At 40.4% G+C, this 20,681-nt stretch overlaps 1 protein-coding gene across 1 annotated transcript in view; it reads right to left on the reverse strand.

The window, feature by feature from the left end:
* Window positions 1-782: 782 nt before the first annotated feature.
* Window positions 783-20,681, reverse strand: part of LOC127573504 (heat shock factor protein-like) — a 28,423-nt gene continuing 8,524 nt past the window's right edge. Inside the window, exons 2-9 of the mRNA XM_052021791.1 lie at window positions 14,652-14,760; window positions 12,839-12,963; window positions 10,293-10,417; window positions 9,357-9,432; window positions 7,662-7,723; window positions 3,169-3,274; window positions 1,800-1,906; window positions 783-938 (exon numbers count right to left, since the gene is read on the reverse strand). Coding sequence (XP_051877751.1) covers window positions 809-938; window positions 1,800-1,906; window positions 3,169-3,274; window positions 7,662-7,723; window positions 9,357-9,432; window positions 10,293-10,417; window positions 12,839-12,963; window positions 14,652-14,760 — 840 coding nt within the window. The 3' untranslated portion in view covers window positions 783-808. The remainder of the gene's footprint in view (window positions 939-1,799; window positions 1,907-3,168; window positions 3,275-7,661; window positions 7,724-9,356; window positions 9,433-10,292; window positions 10,418-12,838; window positions 12,964-14,651; window positions 14,761-20,681) is intronic.

Here is a 20,681-nt window from a genome sequence, read left to right on the forward strand (position 1 = left end):
AAAGGTAGCTGGAGAATCTGAGGTGTGGAAAACAAAATGGGTTTAGTGTAGCATCAGTGTAAATGGATGCTTGATGGTTGGTGTGGACTTGGTGGGACAAGGGGCCCATTTCCTTGTCGTAGATCACTATAACTCAATGGCTATACAGATCTAGATTTTACATTGCCCCTAGAAAAGATAAATTCGATTTCAACTCACAGCTTTGAGTAAATCCAAATTAATGTTTAATCGATTGTTGCTGAGTGAGGAATGCATCTGAGCCAAACTGTTGTCAATCATATCCAAATGGTCGATTATTTCACCCCTAGAGTGAAAAGGAAGAATAAAATAGAATTAAATGATCAATTCAAAGTGACCAGTTCCAGCTATTAATCAATCTTTTCCGAAACGCAGAAAAAGATCATTAAAATAATTCACTTTATTAAAGAGACATTCCCAGTCTTGAGATCACAGTATGCCACTAAATAGGAGATTATTTAGTGTCACAGGGCCAGCTAAGTTACAAGTCAGGTTTCCTCTTTATTTTGTTTCTTGCATTTTATTCCCAATGGATGCACTGCATTTGAGGTGGGTATGGGGACAAACTTCCACTACCCCAGTTCCCAGCAGAAGGGATTTTGTCCTGTGGTGTGTGTGACCTTCGATCAGATAAATAAAGTTAGAAGGTTGGAACTGACCATTAGCACTACTCCTTCTAAAGCCATGCACAACGTGGAGAGGGAGAATAACTAATCATTAATTTCTTCAGATTAATTTCAAGCAAAATCTCACCGGTCCAGAATTCTCTTCTGTGGTCATTTGACAGTTTTCATCCAGGAAGTGTGTCATACAGGTCATGTGATGTAAATGGTGAAGTCACTGTGCTGGAAGTGGCAACCAGGTTGTCTGTATCCGTACTGAACAGTGTTTCAGCAGTTCTTGGCTTTCCACTCTCAAAACTATAGATAGTAAAACAGACAGGCATAAATAAAACACATAAAGAGCAACAACTCCAGGAATCAACACGATACACACGTTCATTTCTTTATGAAGCCAGAAATGGGCAGGCATCAATTATGAAGCAATGCAGCAACTCCTTTCATTAGAACAGAGGTTATGTGATCCAGTAGAACTGTTCCAATCTTAGTAGTTTGATAAATTTGTGAAAAAGTGCAAATTATTTGCAGTGGTCTGACTAATTAGAGAGCAATGATAAAAGATAACCAAAAGACATGTCAGTTTTCAATACTTCTCACCATTTTACAATTATTGTTAGGATTTACATCAAAAGTTAAATTTAGCTCAACGAACTAAAATCACCACAGCAGTCAGAGTTTCACAGATGAAAGGGATGGAAGAGGACATTTATTTTAAGCTGGACGACAAGCGTATGGAGTTTGCTGCTTGTATATCACTCCAGCCCGAGACATCAAGCATTGCTAAAGCATTCAAGACATTATGTTGATAATGTAACTTCTTTCTGGAGGTTTATTATGTTAGGACAACCTTAACCACTGGAAGTCACAGAAGACAGCTTCTGGTTGGGAGTGAGGGGATCCCATCCAGATGGTGGTTGGTAATTTAACAGGTGCCAGACAAGATGAGCTCATTGTACAAGGTCAAGCCACTAATTTGCCATCAGAAAGCAACAAAAGGACCGTTGAATAATTAGCCAGGAAACAGTTTTTGGAGATATCTGTACCTGAAAGGTCCATCCAAGAAGACTGCTATAGGGAGATGCTGCTTTTCAACGATAAAAAATATATAACGGCTAAGCTCTTAAACACAGTGGAAGAGTTGAATCTGACACCGGCTCCTACCTGTGCTGTTCTTCAGAAGAATGATCCGGACTTCCAATCAAATGTGTGATTTCAGAGATGATAACGCCTCCAGGATAAACACTGCTTTTCTCACAGGTTTCACATTTCTGAACATATTAACCAAAGTGCATTAATCTCTTCATTCCACACACGTCCTTCCATTAGCTCATCTGACTTATCCTAAGCCATAAATCCACAGCACTAATATTCAAGCTTGATCAACCACAGGGGGAAAAGGAACAGGAATTGCCAACCTGCCCAATTTTCTTGATGGGAAACCACCCATCCTTATGGAAATATGGAGCGATACCCTTCAGAGTTACATTTGATTATTAATTCACTTTCCTTTCCCAGTTAACAAGGTTTCTCTACTATTTACCCCAAGTTCACCTTTACATTTTCCTACTTCCTCCAAATTCTCTTCCCCCTTCTACCCTCAACCTCTCAGTCGACAGTATTCATCATTCTTCCTCGGTGGTATTAGGGCAGTGGGGTGGGGGTGCTGTGGGGTGAGAAAACACAAACTTGGAGAAAGAACAAAAATTCAGCACTTCTACATGCCATGTACAGAATGGGCAATGGAACAAAAAACTTCAGAAAAGGCACTGAACCTCTTCCACCCACAGTATAAAGAGCAGAGAACAGCCTGTGAGACAAGCTGAAGAGGAGCAAGGTCGATGCACTATCAATGATAAAATATTTCAGAGACTATCAATGATTCTAGCATTAAAGATGATCAGCAGGGCAAATAAACATCAATATATTATTCCTTCGTGACAAGATATGAAAGTGGGGGAATGTTTACATAACAGGGAGTGAGTCACACAGCCACTGATTCGAGGAGCCTGAAAGACATTTCAGGACACAGCACAGGCATCAATTGTATCAAATATATTCGTTTACTGTCTTTTTGGAGTATTTTGAAAAAGGGTTTTTCTTCTAAGCACACAGAACAGACCTACCTCTCATTTCTTCCTTTCAGGAATTCTTTTGGTTGCTGTACCGTTTGATTCTTACTAATCACAGGTCAAAAATCAAACTAAATAGATCACGGGGAATTCAGGGTAAATTGTCATATAATAACCCCTTCCTGTTTAAGCCTCTCAATTCATCATCTTATGTGCAAATATCACAGCTTACTTTTTCTATCTTTTTGCATCAAACAGTTCTGAAATCATATCCTAACCTATTCTTTAGCAAAAGCTCAAAATGGAAGAAACTCTTCAACTGCCTCGGTTTCCTGTACTATCTCCAGTGTTTTAAAGCCCAACCTTAATAACACTTCACCTCCACTTACTGACTGCACTCCTCTATATAGGCCCAGCTGTTTCACCTCAATTCCTTAACAAACAAATCACTTTTAACCTACCGGAATACCATGTACTGCTGTGCCATCCTGACTGGAATCCATAGTGATGGGCCTACTATACTTGGCATAGGAATGAGGTAATCCAGAAGTACCAATCATCAGGGGCCTAAAGGAATAAATTGCAACAATTTACTGGAGATACAAGATGACAATTTGTATGAAGTGGATTACATTAACACAATCAAAATTACTTAATAATCATTAGCAAGCCCTGATAATATCCTTTTTCTGGAATATAGAACTGCAAAATGCACTGACTTCAAAATTCCTTTACTTATATAATAAATCTTTTTCTTTCTCCTTTTGACTTTCTTTTTGTAATATATTCATTTACCAAGAAACCGTGGGGCCTAGCATATATTTTTTATTCTTTATGACTATATATGGCATGATTATCCTCCCGATCTCTTTGTATTACGTGTATAATTACCAATTTTATATGTATTAATCTGTATTAATTTGAAAATTAATAAAAAGATTGAAAAAGAAAGAAAAATTCCTTGCACAACTGCAAAATAAGTACTGCACATTGAAACCCAGGGCAGAGTAACATTGCTCCTCTTCCGGGCATCTTATCACCCACTGAGAAATTCAAACTCCTGACTTTTTGGTGGGATTTTCTCTTGCGAAAGCACCCATGCTCCCATCATTGAATTCTTCCAAATATCAACAGTAGTGCCTGATACAAAATTTGTCACCACTGTGATTTTTACTCTCATTGGTATGAAAACGTCCTCATTATTCAAGTTTTTACCATCCTGTTACATGAAATCATGTTGCAGAAAGAACCAGAACACAAACATACTATCGTCCTTAATGAGATCACTGCAAGGACGAACAATGTCTCCTTGTAATCTCAAACCGAGCCTGTGTATGTCTGGACTAATCTGCCCATGGAGGTCAAGATCACAGTCACACCTAGCTTCCTAGCCTTAGGATCCTTCCGGACAGTAACTCCTAAATTCTGCAACATTTCACAATTTGCTGCTTGCTGCTGCATTAAGAAGGTCATCCAAACTGCATATTCAAGAGAATACTTCATCCATTCTTCTTTAAACCCAAAGGAGCAGGCAAAGTAAGCTTGGGTATTTCCTTGCAGTCATAGGTTAAACTCATGTACAAGACTTCCTGCCAACCTTCTGTCTGCGTTGGAGGGTTTCCATGATCACCCTGCACAAAGAACATTCTATTTCTACCAACCTGTTCAAGGTCCTTCTGAATCCCTGGGAGCCCTTCTGTCACTGCAATACGCAATCATTAAATAGCCACACTCCCCTGTAGCAGGAAGAGTCTTATTTGTACAGGCAATCCTTGGCATTGGGAGGGCACCCGAGTCATGACTTTCCATAACATGAAGCCACATCAACTGTGCATATATCAAGGAATGCAAGTTGAAAAGAAAATGGTGTGTTTATTTACTTGATTTATTTCCCCCCACACAAATTCCATATTTTTTATTCCATATCTCAGATGTTTTACCAGCGATATGTGAACTCTGTAAGAGTAGATTTCCGTACCCAAGCTGTTGTAACACAGGGATGCCTATATTATGTTCCCTTAAGAGCTGGCTGTAAAACTAAATGTCAGTAGCACCATATTTAAATGAATTCAAGTGTGGTAGAAACATAGAAAAACTACAGCACAATTCAGGCCCTTTGGCCCACAAAGCTGTACTGAACATGTCCCTGCCCTAGAAATTACTAGGCTTACCCATAGCCCTCTATTTTACTCAGCTCCATGTACCTATCTAACAGTCTCTTGAAAGACCCTATCGTATCCACCTCCACCACCATTTCCGGCAGCCCATTCCACGCACTCACCACTGTCTGAGTAAAAAACTTACCCCAGACATCTCCTCTATATCTACTCCCCAGCACCTTAAACCTATGTCCTCTTGTGGCCACCAATTCAGCCCTGGGGAAAAGCCTCTGACTATCTACCCTATCAATACCTCTCATCATCTTATACAACTCTATCAGGTCCCCCCTCATCCTCCATCTCTCCAAGGAGAAAAGGCCGAGTTCCCTCAACCTGCTTTCATAAGGTATGCTCTGCAATCCAGGCAGCATCCTTGTAAATCTCCTCTGCACCCTATCTATGGCTTCCACATCTTTCCTGTAGTGAGGCCACCAGAACTGAGCACAATACTCCAAGTGGGGTCTGACCAGGGTCCTATATAGCTGCAACAATACCTCTCAGCTCCTAAATTCAATTCCCCGATTGATGAAGAACAATGCACCACATGCCTTCTTAACCACAGAGTCAACCTGCGCAGCCACTTTGAACGTCCTATGGACTCGGACCCCAAGATCCCTCTGATCCTCCACACTGCCAAGAGTCCTACCATTAAGACTATATTCTGCCAACATATTTGACCTACCAAAATGAACCATTTCACACTTATCTGGGTTGAACTGCATCTGCCACTTCTCAGCCCAACTCTGCATCCTATCTATATCCCTATGTAACCTCTGACAGCCCTCCAAACTATCCACAACACCCCCAACCTTCGTGTCATTCGCAACCTTACTAACCCACCCCTCCATTTCCTCATTCAGGTCGTTTATAAAAATTACAAAGAGTAAGGGTCCCAGTACAGATCCCTGAGGTACACCACTGGTCAATGACCTCCACTCAGAATATGACCCTTCAACAACCACTCTTTGCCTTCTGTGGGCCAGCCAGTTCTGGATCCACCCTGCAATGTCCCCTTGGATCCCATATCTCCTCACCTTCTCCATAAGCCTTGCATGGGGTACCTTATCAAACGCCTTGCTGAAATCCATATACGCTACATCTACTGCTCTCCCTTCATCGATGTGCTTCGTCACATCCTCAAAAAATTCAATCAGGCTCATAAGACAGGACCTGCCCTTGACAAAGCCATGCTGACTTAGTGTTATGCCCTTGACAAAGCCATGATGTAGTGTTATGAACTTGAAAACCTTCATGGTATGGGACTTTCATAAACAGCATTAAAGTGAACTACAATGTTGTTTTAAAACCATTAATATATAGATCAGTCAGAATTGTTGAATTAGTACTCCATCTCAACTCTCTCTTTAGATCCCCACCATCACAGCAACCACTTCAGCCAATTCAATTCTTTGCACATGATATCACGAGTTTAGAACACTGGATACAGTAAAGGCTACGGGGCCAGACCACATCTCATTGTAGCACTGAAGACTTGCACTTCAGAACCAGCTGCGACTCTAGACAAGCTATCCAAGTAGTTACAATTTGGCATCTACCCAACAAAAGCAGGTCAGAGCTTGGGCACCCTCCTGAATACCGAAAGTCTGTCAATTAACTCTCAAGAAACTCAACAAACTCCGGGACAAAGCAGTTCACTTGATTGGTAACCCCTCTATCAATGGTGGACAGAGGTTGCAATGTGCATCAGCTGCACAATGCAATGCAATCATTTGCCTAGTCTCATAAGCACTTCCCAAACCTGCGACCTCCACAAGACCAAGGGCTTCGGGTGAACAGGAACACCACCACCTGCATGTTCCCCTCCAAGACACGCATTTTTCTGACCTGGAAATATATCTACATTCCATCATTGTTACTGGGTTCAAATCCTGGAACTCCCTCCCCATTAACACTATGTGGGTGCACCTTCACCAGAAGGATTGCAGTGGTTCAAGAATGCAGTTCACCACCACTTTCCTAAGTGTAGTTAGATGCGGCCATTTATGGATTTTCCAGTGACATCCAGATCCCAAAAAATGAATTTCAAAAAAATTGTGCAACCTTTCAGTGAGTATGAGAACATATATATGTTTATTCAAGAAACAGACTGAACAATGGAATATTAAATCTGCATTTCACAATCTTTTGCATAATAGTTTTTTGTTCATTAAACCAACATGAAAAAGAAGAGGTTAAGGTTCCATGATATCTAAATGTGTGGGGCCCAATATGGAACTCATTCAAACAGAAGTCCCAGATTCAGTTCTTGAAATGTGAGTAAGATGGCACAGTCTTATAGCAATTGGCCTCCAGGTCTCTATGTTAGGAAGAAAGAGAGTCAGGGATACAACAGCTTTCCAATGACCCCCTCATACCTTTGGACGTCAGGGAGAAATGAATCAGGCTTGACTACGATTACCACCCACGGTTCAAAACTCTGCCATCACACACTAACTATGCAGCGATGCCAAAGCTGAGATTGTGAACGCACACTTCAACAACAGAATCACTGCCTCTGCAAGAGCAAAGGTGATAAAGCACAAGACAGGTAAGCACAGGACAGGAGGAAAGGTTAAAAGGTACCTTTGACCCTCCAGTTCCCTAGGCACACAGCACTTATGGTGGAGGCGGCCTAAAAGGAACAGCTATCTGTTCTCTGACAACAGTCAGTCAAGAAGGGGACAAAAAGCAGACCAAGGAACACGTTCAGTCCTCACCTCCCTTTCTGCCTGTGAATTTTTAAAAATTCACAACTTCAACACCAGCAAACAAGAATCCAGTGTAACAATACTCACATTTTTCTCTTGATTCCAGGCATGCTGTTTGACTGTACCATAGTAGCAATAAAGTGGATGATCTGCAGATAAGAATACATGGGGAATATGAATATATTACAGTCACATAGCACAAAAAGATGTCTGTGCCAGATCTCTAAGAGCTGCCCATTAAGCTTCAGTCTCTTGCTTGCCCCCAGAGCTCAGCAAATTCTCCCTCCCTTTTGAAAGTTATTGCTTCCACCTTTTTAAGTAGTTCAGACCACAATGAATCACAACTGAATTTTTCCTCATTTCTCCCTAGACTTTGCCAAATATATATTTGCCAAATAAATCCATAATTTTGAACATTACCCTGAAATCTTCCCTTAGCCTTCTCTGCTCCAAGGAGGACTATGCCAGCTTCTCCAATGAATAGGCAGAGACATGGTAAATGAAATGAAATGTTGTAAAGAGAAGTCATTGACTTTGGTAAAAAAAAGTGAAGTGGTGTACTTTTAAATGGTCAAAGAACATGAAGGGTTGGTATAAAAAGAGACTTGAAAATGCTTGTAATATCATTAATATTAATAGAACGCATTTCATATGCTTTGCAACAATCCTTATGTGGATATAAACTCGACTTCGCTTTCACCCCTCATCCACCAGTGAAAACAATGACATTTTGGGATATGATTTCACAGATGCCAGACCCCTTTCTGACCCTCATTCGAGTGGTCACTCTTCATGTTGAGCATAGGTAGCAAACATTCAAAAAGCTTTGAACCTTGTTTGGCATCACAGTCAACTTCAAACTCTGCAGAGGTACATTTACCAACCAGGAGACATTGGACAGCAACTTCTGCCCCAACTCCTGTTGCCAAAGCCCAAGCAGAGAAGTTTATTATAGAAACCCAGGTGAACACAGCACAGGCTCATGACTGACCTTAATTGCAGCCAGGACTAACATTTATTGCCCATCCCTAATTACTCTCAAGGGAATGATGTTGGTGGACTGCCTTCTTAAACAGCTTAAGTCTATAATTTGAAGGTGTGCTCACAACATTATTAGATAATGGGTTCCACAACTGTGACACCACAACAGTAAAAGAAAAACAATGTGTGTACAAGTCAAGAATGAAGTGCCTAGCTGGAGAACTTAGAGCTGATGCTGTTCATATTATTTTCTGTCTCAGACATTCTAAATGGTATCAATCACAGATTTAGGAGATGCTACCAAATTAGCCTTGGTGAGTTGGTGCAGTAGATCCCATAGTATTTATGATAGATATGGTACATCATTGATGGAGGTAAATGTGTACTTAAGCCAGTGGCTAAAATGCCAAATAAGCAGGCAGCTATGTCCTTTTTTTTTTGAGTGTTGGCACTGCAACCAGCCAAGAGAGGAATATTCCATCTCACTCCCAACTTGCACCTTCTACAGGGCTTTGCGAAACTAGATAAGGCGTTCATTCACTATTAGATACCCTGCCTCTAGCCAACTCTAACTGCTATGGGAATTTTGTACTAGTCCATTTCAGTTTCTGGTCAAAACAGTGCAGGATGAAATATTACAACACTGAAAACTTATTAAATGTACAAAAAAAAAGGTCTCACACAAAAGCAGACTGGTTGCACACACCTATAAAACTTCCTTTCAATATAAAAGTACAACTGAGTACTGGATCGAGTAGTAAACGAGCTAACATCATTTAGTTAATACAAACAATGACGCACCTTCCGAATAACTTTGTGCTGCTGGAGCTGCTTCTGTTTCAGGGTTGATAGCTCCTTCCACAATGCCTCATTTTCCCTGTGAAAACAGACAAGTCCGCATTGCAAGCCTCATTTAACCATCCTCCATCAACTTACCCAAAATACATAGACTAAAACGTAATATATTCAGAGTTGCATATTTCTTTGAGGCCTTGTCACCGTGAAATGTCAAACCTCTGGCAATACTAGCTTGCTAAGCATTTCAGTGGGAAGCACCCATGCAAGAGGGATAAGCAACCATCCTGTTTTGAGCTTAACTGTTACTTTACATTTGTATTTCCTGCAATTAAGACTTTCTTTTGCTCATTTTTGTTTTTTTATTGACTAAAATGAAGAATGAAGTCTTGGCCTTAGAATCTGTGGTCGCGGGATGCAGGTCTGGCATTGGGTGGGCCCCAGGGACCTGGGTGCATAGTAGGGTTTGAAGAAGCAGAGAGGAAAGTCCTACCACCACTCTCTGGGCTCCAGTGTTCCTCCTGGCTTCCATATGCTTGTGCCTGACAACCTCAAGGATTGCTCCATTATAGGATTTGGGACAATCCTATAGTTCACCAGGAAATGTTGTCAAACCTGCAACTCAAGCAGTTAGCATGGCCTGGATTCAAACAGGACAGAAGCTGCTCTTACAGTGCTACAAAGGACTGGGAGTCACATATTGTTTCACAAAGAGCCTTAAATGGCTCTAGAACCATCGGCTGCTGAACCCAGAGATAGGGTCAAACAGGACTGAGGATGCACCATATATTTCATAATTCTTGTATCCATATTACAAAGGAAAAGCAAAAAGGACTATTCTACTTATGCTGGGAAATCCCATCTGCAGACAGTTCAGTTCCTTAAAAGACAATCAACACTTATACTTTACGTCAGAAACTATCAAAATTTTAAAATGTAAACCTTTTAATTGCCAGAATCATGCCATCAGCCAAGTCATGTTTTCCTTTCATCTGACGAACCTCTGACAGGATTTTCAACACCTCTTGCTGTTTCAGTTTAAGATCGTCAACTCGGCTTACAGAAACCTTAAATTTCAAGGACAAAAGTCACATGTTATGAATTTGCTTCTACTGCTTTAGTTGTCTGTGCATCTAAAATTCCAAACAATGGTATTGTGGATCAAGCTGGTTACTGTACACTAACTGGAGATTTTGCAAGTTATGCTTTCACTTTGTTCATTTATGCTTTAATCTTTATCAGGGTACTTACAGTCCCCTTTGATTACTTATTACAACACAAAAGGAGGCCATTTGACTGATCAGGTCCCATTTCCCCTCTAACTTCCCTGAAACCCAGCAGCTTATTTTCTTTAATGTGCGCATCAACTCCCCTTTGATTCTTTTGCCATTAACCTACAGTAAGAGGTAACTTTCAGTAGCCAATTAACCTAGCAGTAGGTCTTTAAGATGTGGGAGAAAACAGGAAGCACTTGGCGGAAACCCACATGTTGACAGGAAGAACATATAAATTCCACACAGATAGCATCCGAGATCAGGAAGCACCTAGAGTTGTGAGGCAACAGTGTCAACTGCTGCATCACCGTGGCAGGCTTAAATGTACCCATTTTCTATTTTCTCCCTTGCCCCACAACTAAAGGTGTGGCTAATGCTGCTATATGGTTCTACAAGTACCTTGTTCAAATGGCCATTAATACACTGAAAACCTCAGTGCCAGTAGACTATCTGTCCACTGTGGAAGCAGTGCAAGCCTGATTTGTCCATACCCAGTATCAATGTTTGTTCATTTTCTAGCAGAAATCAGGAGCAAGACTCTAATGAACTTTCCTCTCTCTGTCCAAGGAGAGAGAGGAATGCAGAATCGCCCCTTCTACTGTCCAGTTAACATCTATGAAGGTGGTCCTTTCATACCTACTACACTATCAGCGGTGTTATCTAACTAGATGCTGACCAGATTGCAAACTGGCCACACTTCGTACAAATGATTAAAACAATGTGCTCTTCCACTAGGTACAATGCTGCCTTTAGCTGATGTTTCTTTTTCTCTCTTAAGCCATATGTACATCCCAATCTGCCAACGGTAGTTTAGTAGCACCTCACTTTGCCTTCTCTCAGCTTGGCCTGAGAAAATTTTACCCTCCATCATACTTTACATCCCCGCACACATTTTGTTATAATACTATAAACAATGATACAAAATTAAAGTAGGCTGTATTAAAGACAAAATCCATGACTTTAAAATGGACACAAGATTACATCTGCATGCCCTGGTCGACGTGAGCCTTTTATCCCTAAGCACTCAAACTAAGCATTATATATAGTCCTGATTGCTCACATGCAATGACACAATAGATCAATTAATCTAGATTTGCTATGAATTGCAGAAGGTTTATAAAGCCCTTTGCTGTTTCACAATCTAGTGAAATTTGTTCTTTTCTAATTTGCTTAAACAACCTTCATTTGGAATATGTAATGCAAGATATATAATACACTAATGGATCATATTGTGCAGGTCCTGCCTGCCACCAGGTTATACTTTGCATGGTTTCAGGCGCACAGTGCAGAGGCCACAACCCGAGAACACCTTTGACTGAAGGAAAATTGGATGTTTTGCATAGTTGTTGATTTTAAGAAGCTTAGATGCTCTTAAAAGTGGCAGAGATATTTAAAAACTATTAAAATACATGAATACACAGCAAGTTAATGATACAAAAATTATTAAAAATACAAAACATTTAGAAGCTATTCAAAAACATTAAAGTAAAATGGCATTCAGAGGCCTACAATCCCCACTGAAATCAAGAGGTAGATAGTAGGCTGGACATAAAATGCAACTGTTAGCTAGTCTCAGGAATTGCCAGTTTGTGAAGTGAATAGTAAGTTTGCTATTTGTCATATTAGAAATAGTGATAAGAAATAAATTGAAATTAACTAACAAATGACCTATGATTACTCATCTTTTCATGCAAGCAATACAATGTTGATTTATATTTGGCTTCACTTCAATGTTGCCGGAAATTTGAAATAAAAACAGAAAATGCTGGAAACACTCAGCAGGCCAGGCAGCATTTTTGAAAAGTGAAACGGAATTAACAAATCAGGTTGGTAAACCTTTCATCAGACTTAAAACTTGTTTAGTTTTTAATATTTCCAATTTGCATAGAAAATGGGAAGGTCGAAGGAAGAGTGGAAACCAGGAGAAACTGAATGACACACATTGCTGAAAAACTGGCAGATGAATAACAAAAGGTGCATCTGGGGGAGTTGTAAATAGGGACAAGATGAATGTAATTAGGGTTTACCAGAGGAGGAGAAAAGAATGCTGGAAATGTGCGATACAGGAGTCAAATGGCTGATTATCTGAAACTGTGGAAATCAAAGTTGAGATCAGAAAGCTGTAATATACCCATAATGCTATTTGACAGTAAACTGATCTACATTAAAAAAAAGTTCAGAGTTAACCATAACCCACCAATGAGCAACACTCACCTTCCTTTTAATGTTGTCCAGTAACTGAGGCTCTCCTTGTCTGAAATGTGGGTGTTGAAACTCGATTACATCATCCAACTCTCGGGGTAGGCCTACACCTATGTGAACCACTTTGTGAAAGCCATCTGTTATAAAAGAATTAAAGAAATTTAAAAATGCTGATGATAAAAGTTTTTTTTAAGTCATGACCCTTCCCACACCACCCAGCTCAGGGAGAAGGGGCAGTGAGTGGAGGAAGGTGAAGAGAAACCACAAAAGGAAAAGGAATTGAAACGATTAATCCCACAGCTGAAGTAAAAACATAGAATGCCAGAAATATTCAGCAGGTCAGGCAGCATATGTGGAGAGGGAAACAAAGGTAATGTTGCAGGTTGATGACTTTTCATCATTACAGTTCTGATTCACCTGTAACACTAACATCAGGTTCTTCCTGCATTTCTGGCACTTCCTGTTTCAATTATCTGCCATTTTTCTTGTTACTCCCACGGCTAATTGCTTTCAATGGAAAGTATGAATGAAGTATTAAACAGGATCAGATTCAGTTCTACATGCCTCCACTTCCTGCAAACTACATGTGTTGCAGCAACAGTTCATTTACCTACCCTCTTAGCTATTGATATTCTTAAACACCAATGGTCCTAAAGTGGTAACATTAAACAGTCAATAAACAATTTTCTTACTCCAAGTTACAGCTTCAGACTACGCTTTTCTTTAATAAAGTAGGACTCGCATTAAGCTGCAACAGTACTGCATCCCCTAATGCAAAGGTTCTAAGCCAGTTTCAGACCTCCAGATCTCATACACCTGCAATACCCCCACTATACGAGGGTGAGGTTACTAACCTTGGCAAACAAATTTCCGAAAAGAAACAAATTTGATAAGAGCATTCAGATCAAATTCCTTGGTCTTACTGTTAGAATCCTGCTCTTCAGCTAATTCCAACGGTCCCAGTTCTGTCCATCTACACAGGTGCTCTCATACAGCCCGATGTTTCTGTGCAGCTCCCGTATTTTTGTCCTAGTGAAACATGCCGTGTTCTTTGTGTTTACGTTGCAGCTTGTGTATAAGTAGATGAGACACTACACCATGATTATTCCTTTTTCAACTCTGTGCCTTTCACAATGATTCCAAATAACATCCCAAAACGGCCAAGGCCTCAGCACTCATAATCATTCTCCACTCTCTCTAGTTCTTATCCTCCTGTTTTCATAGAGTCAGAGCAAAGAAACAGGCACTTCGGCCCAACTGGTCCATGCCAACCAAGATGCCCCATTTGCCAGCTTTTGGCCCATTCTCTTGGTTTCATTCTCTCCTGAATTTAGTTAGTTTATATCCTTGGTTTCCCTGCTGCTTGCTCTGAACAACTATCCTAATCCAGCACTTCCTCCAGACAGCTTTTCCCTCTCTCAGTATTAAATGCAAAAGCTGAATACTGCTCAATATATGCACTTGCCCAAATGTAATCCTTTGATCATGTGAATGTGACTTTCCAACATGTATTCATGTCTTCCTTCAGCACATTGACCATTCCAGCTTTCTAAACAACCAGTATAGGTTCAATGGCCTTCTGATAAGCGCAGTGTTAACAAACAGCACTGTTGACCACTTGGTAGAAAGCCAACAGCAATGGAATCAACCTCCATCAAGTGTCATCATTAAGCCCATAATCTTCCTGTTAAATTCAATTGTTTTGTTGCATGGGATTAAAGAAACTTTCAAGATTAAGGAAAATGTATTCCAGTTTTTAGTTTTAAAAAAATTAATCCTCATTACAGCCCCTTCCCACACCAACAACATAATATAATGGACTTACACATGTTGAGTTGTCTGACAAAGCTTGCCATATTATTGTGCTTGAAGTACATGGGAAGGATCTCCTTAGCGAAGCGCCTTTCATTGGACACTTGAAAACAGGCGCCATTCTGCGAGAATAAATCATGTTGATTAGCAATCATACTCACACCAAGTCAATAATCTCATCACAGATACCAAATCCAATTCCCACAGAAGGCACTCCACTTCGACATATCAAGTCATACATTTCAGGTTCAACATTTCTTTGCTACTTGTATGTGATTGTGTCACACACTGTAAACCTCACATTACGGCCATTCAGGTAATGAAAGTTCACCCTAATGGAATTCACAAATCACTGCCCAAAAATCTAAGCTATGGAGTAAAATCGCTCTTATAGAATTTATGTGGGGAAAAAATTAAGTAATCACAAACTGCAAAAGAAACAATAAATTTTGTCTGGTTTTATATATTACAACTCGCATTTCTTGATGCATGCACAGGTAACGTTGCTTTTTTTTTAAGGTGCACTTTGCTGTCTAGTGGTTCACCACTACCCAGGAGTTTTCCATATTATTTACCCTCAAGACATCTGAATCAGGCCAGCAACTTTAAGTGCAAATCGTAAACCTAAACAACCACTGTCTTTTTTCAGTTGTATCCTTAAATTGTCTTACCTATATTTGATATGTGTTTAAAAGTGTGTGACTCCATTCAAACTGAAGGCTGGGAGTTGATAAGCATCTGCATTCTCTTACATCTTCAGACGCAGCTGTTGGCCACTTCAGAGCTTTCCTTGTCAGTTTCCAAGCAAATCTCTTTAAGTGCCCCCCCACCCCCACCCCTACCCCTGAAGCAGCTGCAGTATTCATCATTACTGTTAAGAGAAAAACATCATGCAGAAACACACCACCAACTCCTGGGATTCAATGGGAATTGTGTTTTGCATTAGAAAAAAAGCGCAATACAGATAGTTTTCTAAGAACGCAACCCCTCCATTTCACGGTAGATGCTTGTATGTAACTCTGGTTGGTACTAGTTTAAGAATTGTAGCATGTGACCAACTGTTCTCTGTGTTATTAATACGTTGTCTTGAAGTGGAACATGCCAGTAGCTACCTGCTTCTGTGGAGTAAGTACACTGCAGAGAAACCCTGCCTGGCCTTCTGCAAGTTGTTTTTAACAAATAAACTTTTGCTTGTAGTATCAACAACTGCTATCCACCAGTATCTTAGCGAGTGGATGAGAGAAGAAACTGAGACATGTTGCTTGATAAAAGTCTGAAATTTAGATGCCAAGCCTGAACTGTAACACAGAGCACTGGCTGCTAAGCTCCCAACTGGGGTAACACAGACATGTGCTGCAAGACAGCAAGCTGTGTGATTCAATTCAGATAGTACACGATGGAACGAATAAAGACACCCAAGCTGCTATGTGTATAAGCAAACAATTTGTCCAAAGAGCAGCAGTGAAGAGAAAATTTTACATTGTGTGTTCAGCTAGCTTTGGCATATGGACAGGAACAGATGGAAGTCAAGATGTCATCTGGATAGTTTGAGAGCTGATGCACTCCTTCCTCTGTTTTCACTGGGTTTCCTTGGAGGGACTCGGGATTTGCGGTGCCATCCATGAACGTCCTTCTCTATTATGAGTGGTCATGGGTCAGGGGCAGTGGGGATGTTACAATTTTTTCCAAGGAGGACTGGAGAACATCATTGAAGCATTTCATCATCCTGGTACTCTCCTGCCATGATGGGACTTGGAATAGAATGCCTTTTTCAGAAGCCTGGTGCTAGACATACAAATGATGTAACCAGCCAATCAGAGCTGACGAGCGTAATTAGCACCTCCGTGCTGGTGATGTTGGTCTGGGAGAGGACACCAATACTGGTTGGTTTATCCTGCTGTGGATGTGAAGGATTTTGTGCAGATAGTATCGGTGGTACCTTGGGGATCAGACAGGGAACTGGACAGCAAGTAGAATCAGCTAGTTTCATTCATGAAGCAGGTACACAGGAGCAAACAGCCCAATCCTGCTTTTACTTTTTATGTTTGGCTTTTTCAAAAATCCAGTTACCAGCTTGATGTACATTAGATTGTGGATATATGCTTAATCAGAGGGTACACCAATTTCATGTAAACTACATCCCGTGGACAAAACCGAGCCTATAAAGTTCATACAATTAGCTGCATTAATATTATGTGCTTCTTTATCTGTTCAATTTTTGTAGTCCTGAAGTAACTGAAAGCCTGGTTCATGATGCTTTTGGAGAAATCCCACATCAAAATCCATTGAAATTCACTGGTAAGAAGCTGCAGGGAGTAGTGGACTCAGCCCAATACATCATGGTTCTTGAGCCAACCTGCACAACCCTAATCAATACAGTTTACCAACACCATGACCACTTTGCACTACAATGGATGTTTTTTTGTTCTAATTGTTTTCTTTCTTGTCAAAATTGTGTACAACTTTTGTAAAATTTGTGTATGCATATGACAATAAACTCGACTTTGACTTTAGAGGCATATGCAAATTAAATGGAATGGATATGATGCAAAAAAAGATTTAGACACAGAATATACTATGCTATAGCAAGACACTTTTACAAAGTATCTCACTTTATTTTTAGGGTACAACTATGAAATTAGTGAATTTGTGTGCACTACCACAATTGTATCTGGTTAAGACAAGCAGCACTTAAGGATTCATGGCATTCAATATAAGGTGGTTAAAAAAATGTTCAACAGGATATAAATAATAAAATTTGTAAAATAATTAAGTTAAAACACTAAGTGTTGGAAGTTAATTACAGACATGAAGATTAAGCAAAATAAAATAAAGACAAACCACTTCACTACAATTATCTTTCCCATGAAGGTCAGTAACCCCCGTGCTACAAATCCCAGACACAAAGCCAGGGGACAGATACGAAGTACCTCCAGTCCTTCAACTCAGGGCATTTGTACTTTGTGACGGGACTCAGTGCCAAGTCCAGCAGCAAGGCGGGAGGTGAGATAAGCAAGCATCTCACCTCCAGCTTAGTCCTGACTTCGTCCTGCAAGTTAGTGAATTGTCAGCTGTCACCTCATTCTTATGAAACTGCCAGCCATATATCAGCACCTACTGCCCTATGTTAAAAGGCCCATTGAACAAGATCACATTGAAAATTAATTCCAAACTCAAATCAGCATCTTTGTTTGCATGCAGTTTCCCCACACTATCATTGGGTGGCAGTACTTTCAAAATCATTCAAAGGATTCAGCAGCCAGACTGCAAATTGTCTTGATGTAACGTGCTACGTGCCATGTCTTGTTTGTTTCTTTTAACATGGAAGGTCTCCCTCCATCCCCACCACGCTACCTCGTTGACATAGTCCTTTGATTTTATGGGGATCCATTAGAGAAAACTTCCCCATATTAGTCACCTCCTTTTATCTGTCCCCACCCTCCCTGTCCCCTTCCACACTACCCTCTGCTCTGCATTATCTCTTCTCAATTAATCTCAAGACTTTCCTGACCAAGTGAATGAGACCAATTACCTCCCTGTCCTCTAACTTTGCTCAAAAAGAAAAAGTCATTTAGTATTAACTCCTCAAAGTCCTGGGGAAATCCATTAGAATTTATGAGACTTTAAGAACCAGTCATTCAGTGCTTGTTGAAGCAGTGACCACCCCTATAAAGTAACCGTGTGATTCTATATTATTGGTCTTCACAGTATCATTGTTCCTTATCAATACACACAAAATTCTGTAAATAAAGTCCCAACTATGATTTTCTTCTGTTTTAATGCTGCAGTTTGCATCCATGCTAGTCACAGCAGAAAACAATTTTTTCCTGGAGTAACGTACAATAATTTCTAATTTTTTCCATGTCACTTCAGAAATGTGATCCTCTGAACAATGATTCTGCCAGTCCAATCCCCAAAAACATAATGACAATTGCAATCTCAGTCACTGCCCCTCCACCCTGAAAATCTCACTCTCACACACACACAAAGAAGAGCAGCTGGTCCCCTCAGACCTGGCCTTCAGAATGAGTACAGGTGGCACATTTTTTGTTCCAACAATGTACAAACTCCTGTCATCTCCAGCCAAGGAACAAACCTTTGGCCCTCTGCTAAAAACTTCAGAACATGGCCTGAACACTCAATGGTTCCCCATTGCTGCACCCAACTTGGTGTATCCATTAGGGTATCCTGGAATTGAGACATATGTGGAACAATAACTTACAATAAGGAAGTGTGGTGCTTAAGGTACCAGTGATCCAGACCAGGACATGATCCAGAGATTGAATTCAAATCCTGCAATGGCAGCTGAGAATTTAAATTAATTTTTTAAAAAAAGTAATGTGTGGGACAATAGTAAAAACCCATCTGTTTACCAATGTACCTTAGGAAAGACCTCCAGAAATGTAGTTGCCTCTTAAATGTCCTCTAAAATGGTCTAGCAAGGCAATCAGTTCAAGAACAATTAGGGATGGATGACAAATGTTGTCAATGGCAGTGAGGCCCATGTCCTGTGAATTAAAAAAAAGTACCCTTTAAAGAAGATTTAATTTTCTGTTTGGTGTTAGTGATTCCATATGATCATATGCAATAGTGGAAAAATGAAAATCTAAACTAACATTGAATCCTTTTGAAGATTATGGAAACATTCAGGAGGTTAGTCAGTCTTTGTAGAGAAGAGGGTAGGCTTAACATTCCTTCAAGCCTTCTTACTCTTTGTTGAAACTGGATTAATCCTATATTCCTCTCTCCACTGATGTACAAATATCAAAATATTTGCAGCATGTTGTTTTTTTTTCAGATTTCCAGCAGCCACAATACATGCATTTTGAATGTGGTATAATTTTGATTATTTCTTGCCTGGGCATTAATAATACTGTAATATAAATTTACTCAGGCATTTCAAATTCGGAGCGACAAACTGTATTAGTAGGCTACAATTTCATGTCAACGTTGCAGTTTTGAGTCACCTTATTTCATTCCCTGCTGAACTGACAGCAATTCCAGAAGGAATGGCTGTACATCCAAGAACTGATGGATAGAAACAGGAAATACAGTACAGCTGCAAATAACACTTTTGACAACCTTAATTGCACAAATGCAATAGACACAGCGCACGTAGGCCCAAACTAGTTGTCATTTTCAGCTAATTAGAACATAGAACAGTACAGCACAGTACAGGCTCTTCAGCTTAGATAAACCTACTGTATGATCAATCTAACCCTTCCTTCCTACACAGCCCATAACCCTCTATTTTTCTTACATCCATATGCCTATCCAAGAACCTTTTAAATGTCCCTATTGTATCAACCTCTACCACCATCCCAGCAGTGCGTTCCAGGCACCCACCACTCTGTGTAAAAAAACCTACCTGACGTCTCCTCTAAACTTTCCTCCTCTGACCTTAAACTGATGTGTTCTGGTACTGGCCATTGCCACCCTGGGGAAAAGGTGCTGGCTATCCACTCTATCTATGCCCCTCATAATCTTATACACCTCTATCAAGTCGCCTCTCATCCTGCGTCACTCCAAAGAGAAAAGCCCTAGCTCACTCAACCTTTTCTCATAAGGCATGTTCTCTAATCCTGGTAAATCTCCTCTGCACCCTCTCTAAAGCTTCCACATCCTTCCTATAATGAGGCGACCAGAACTGAACACAATACTCCCAAGTGTGGTCTAACTGGAGTCTTATAGAGTTACAACATTACCTCGCGGCTCTTGAACTCAATCCCCTGACTAATGAAGGCCAGCACACCATACGGCCTCTATCAATTTGCATGGCATCTTTGAGGAATCTATGGACTTGGACCCCAAGATCCCTCTGTTCCTCCACACTGCTAAGAATCCTGCCATTAACCTTGTACTCTACCTTCAAGTTCAATCTTCCAAAGTGTATCACTTCACACTTGTCCAGATTGAACTCCATCTACCACCTCTCCACCCAACTCTGCATCCTGTCTATATCCCATTGTAACCTATGACAACCTTCTACACTCTCCACAACACCTCCAACCTTCGTGTCATCTGCAAACTTACCAAGACATCC

The sequence above is a fragment of the Pristis pectinata genome, chromosome 8 (assembly GCF_009764475.1).
Source record: "Pristis pectinata isolate sPriPec2 chromosome 8, sPriPec2.1.pri, whole genome shotgun sequence".
Classification (NCBI taxonomy): Eukaryota; Metazoa; Chordata; class Chondrichthyes; order Rhinopristiformes; family Pristidae; genus Pristis; species Pristis pectinata.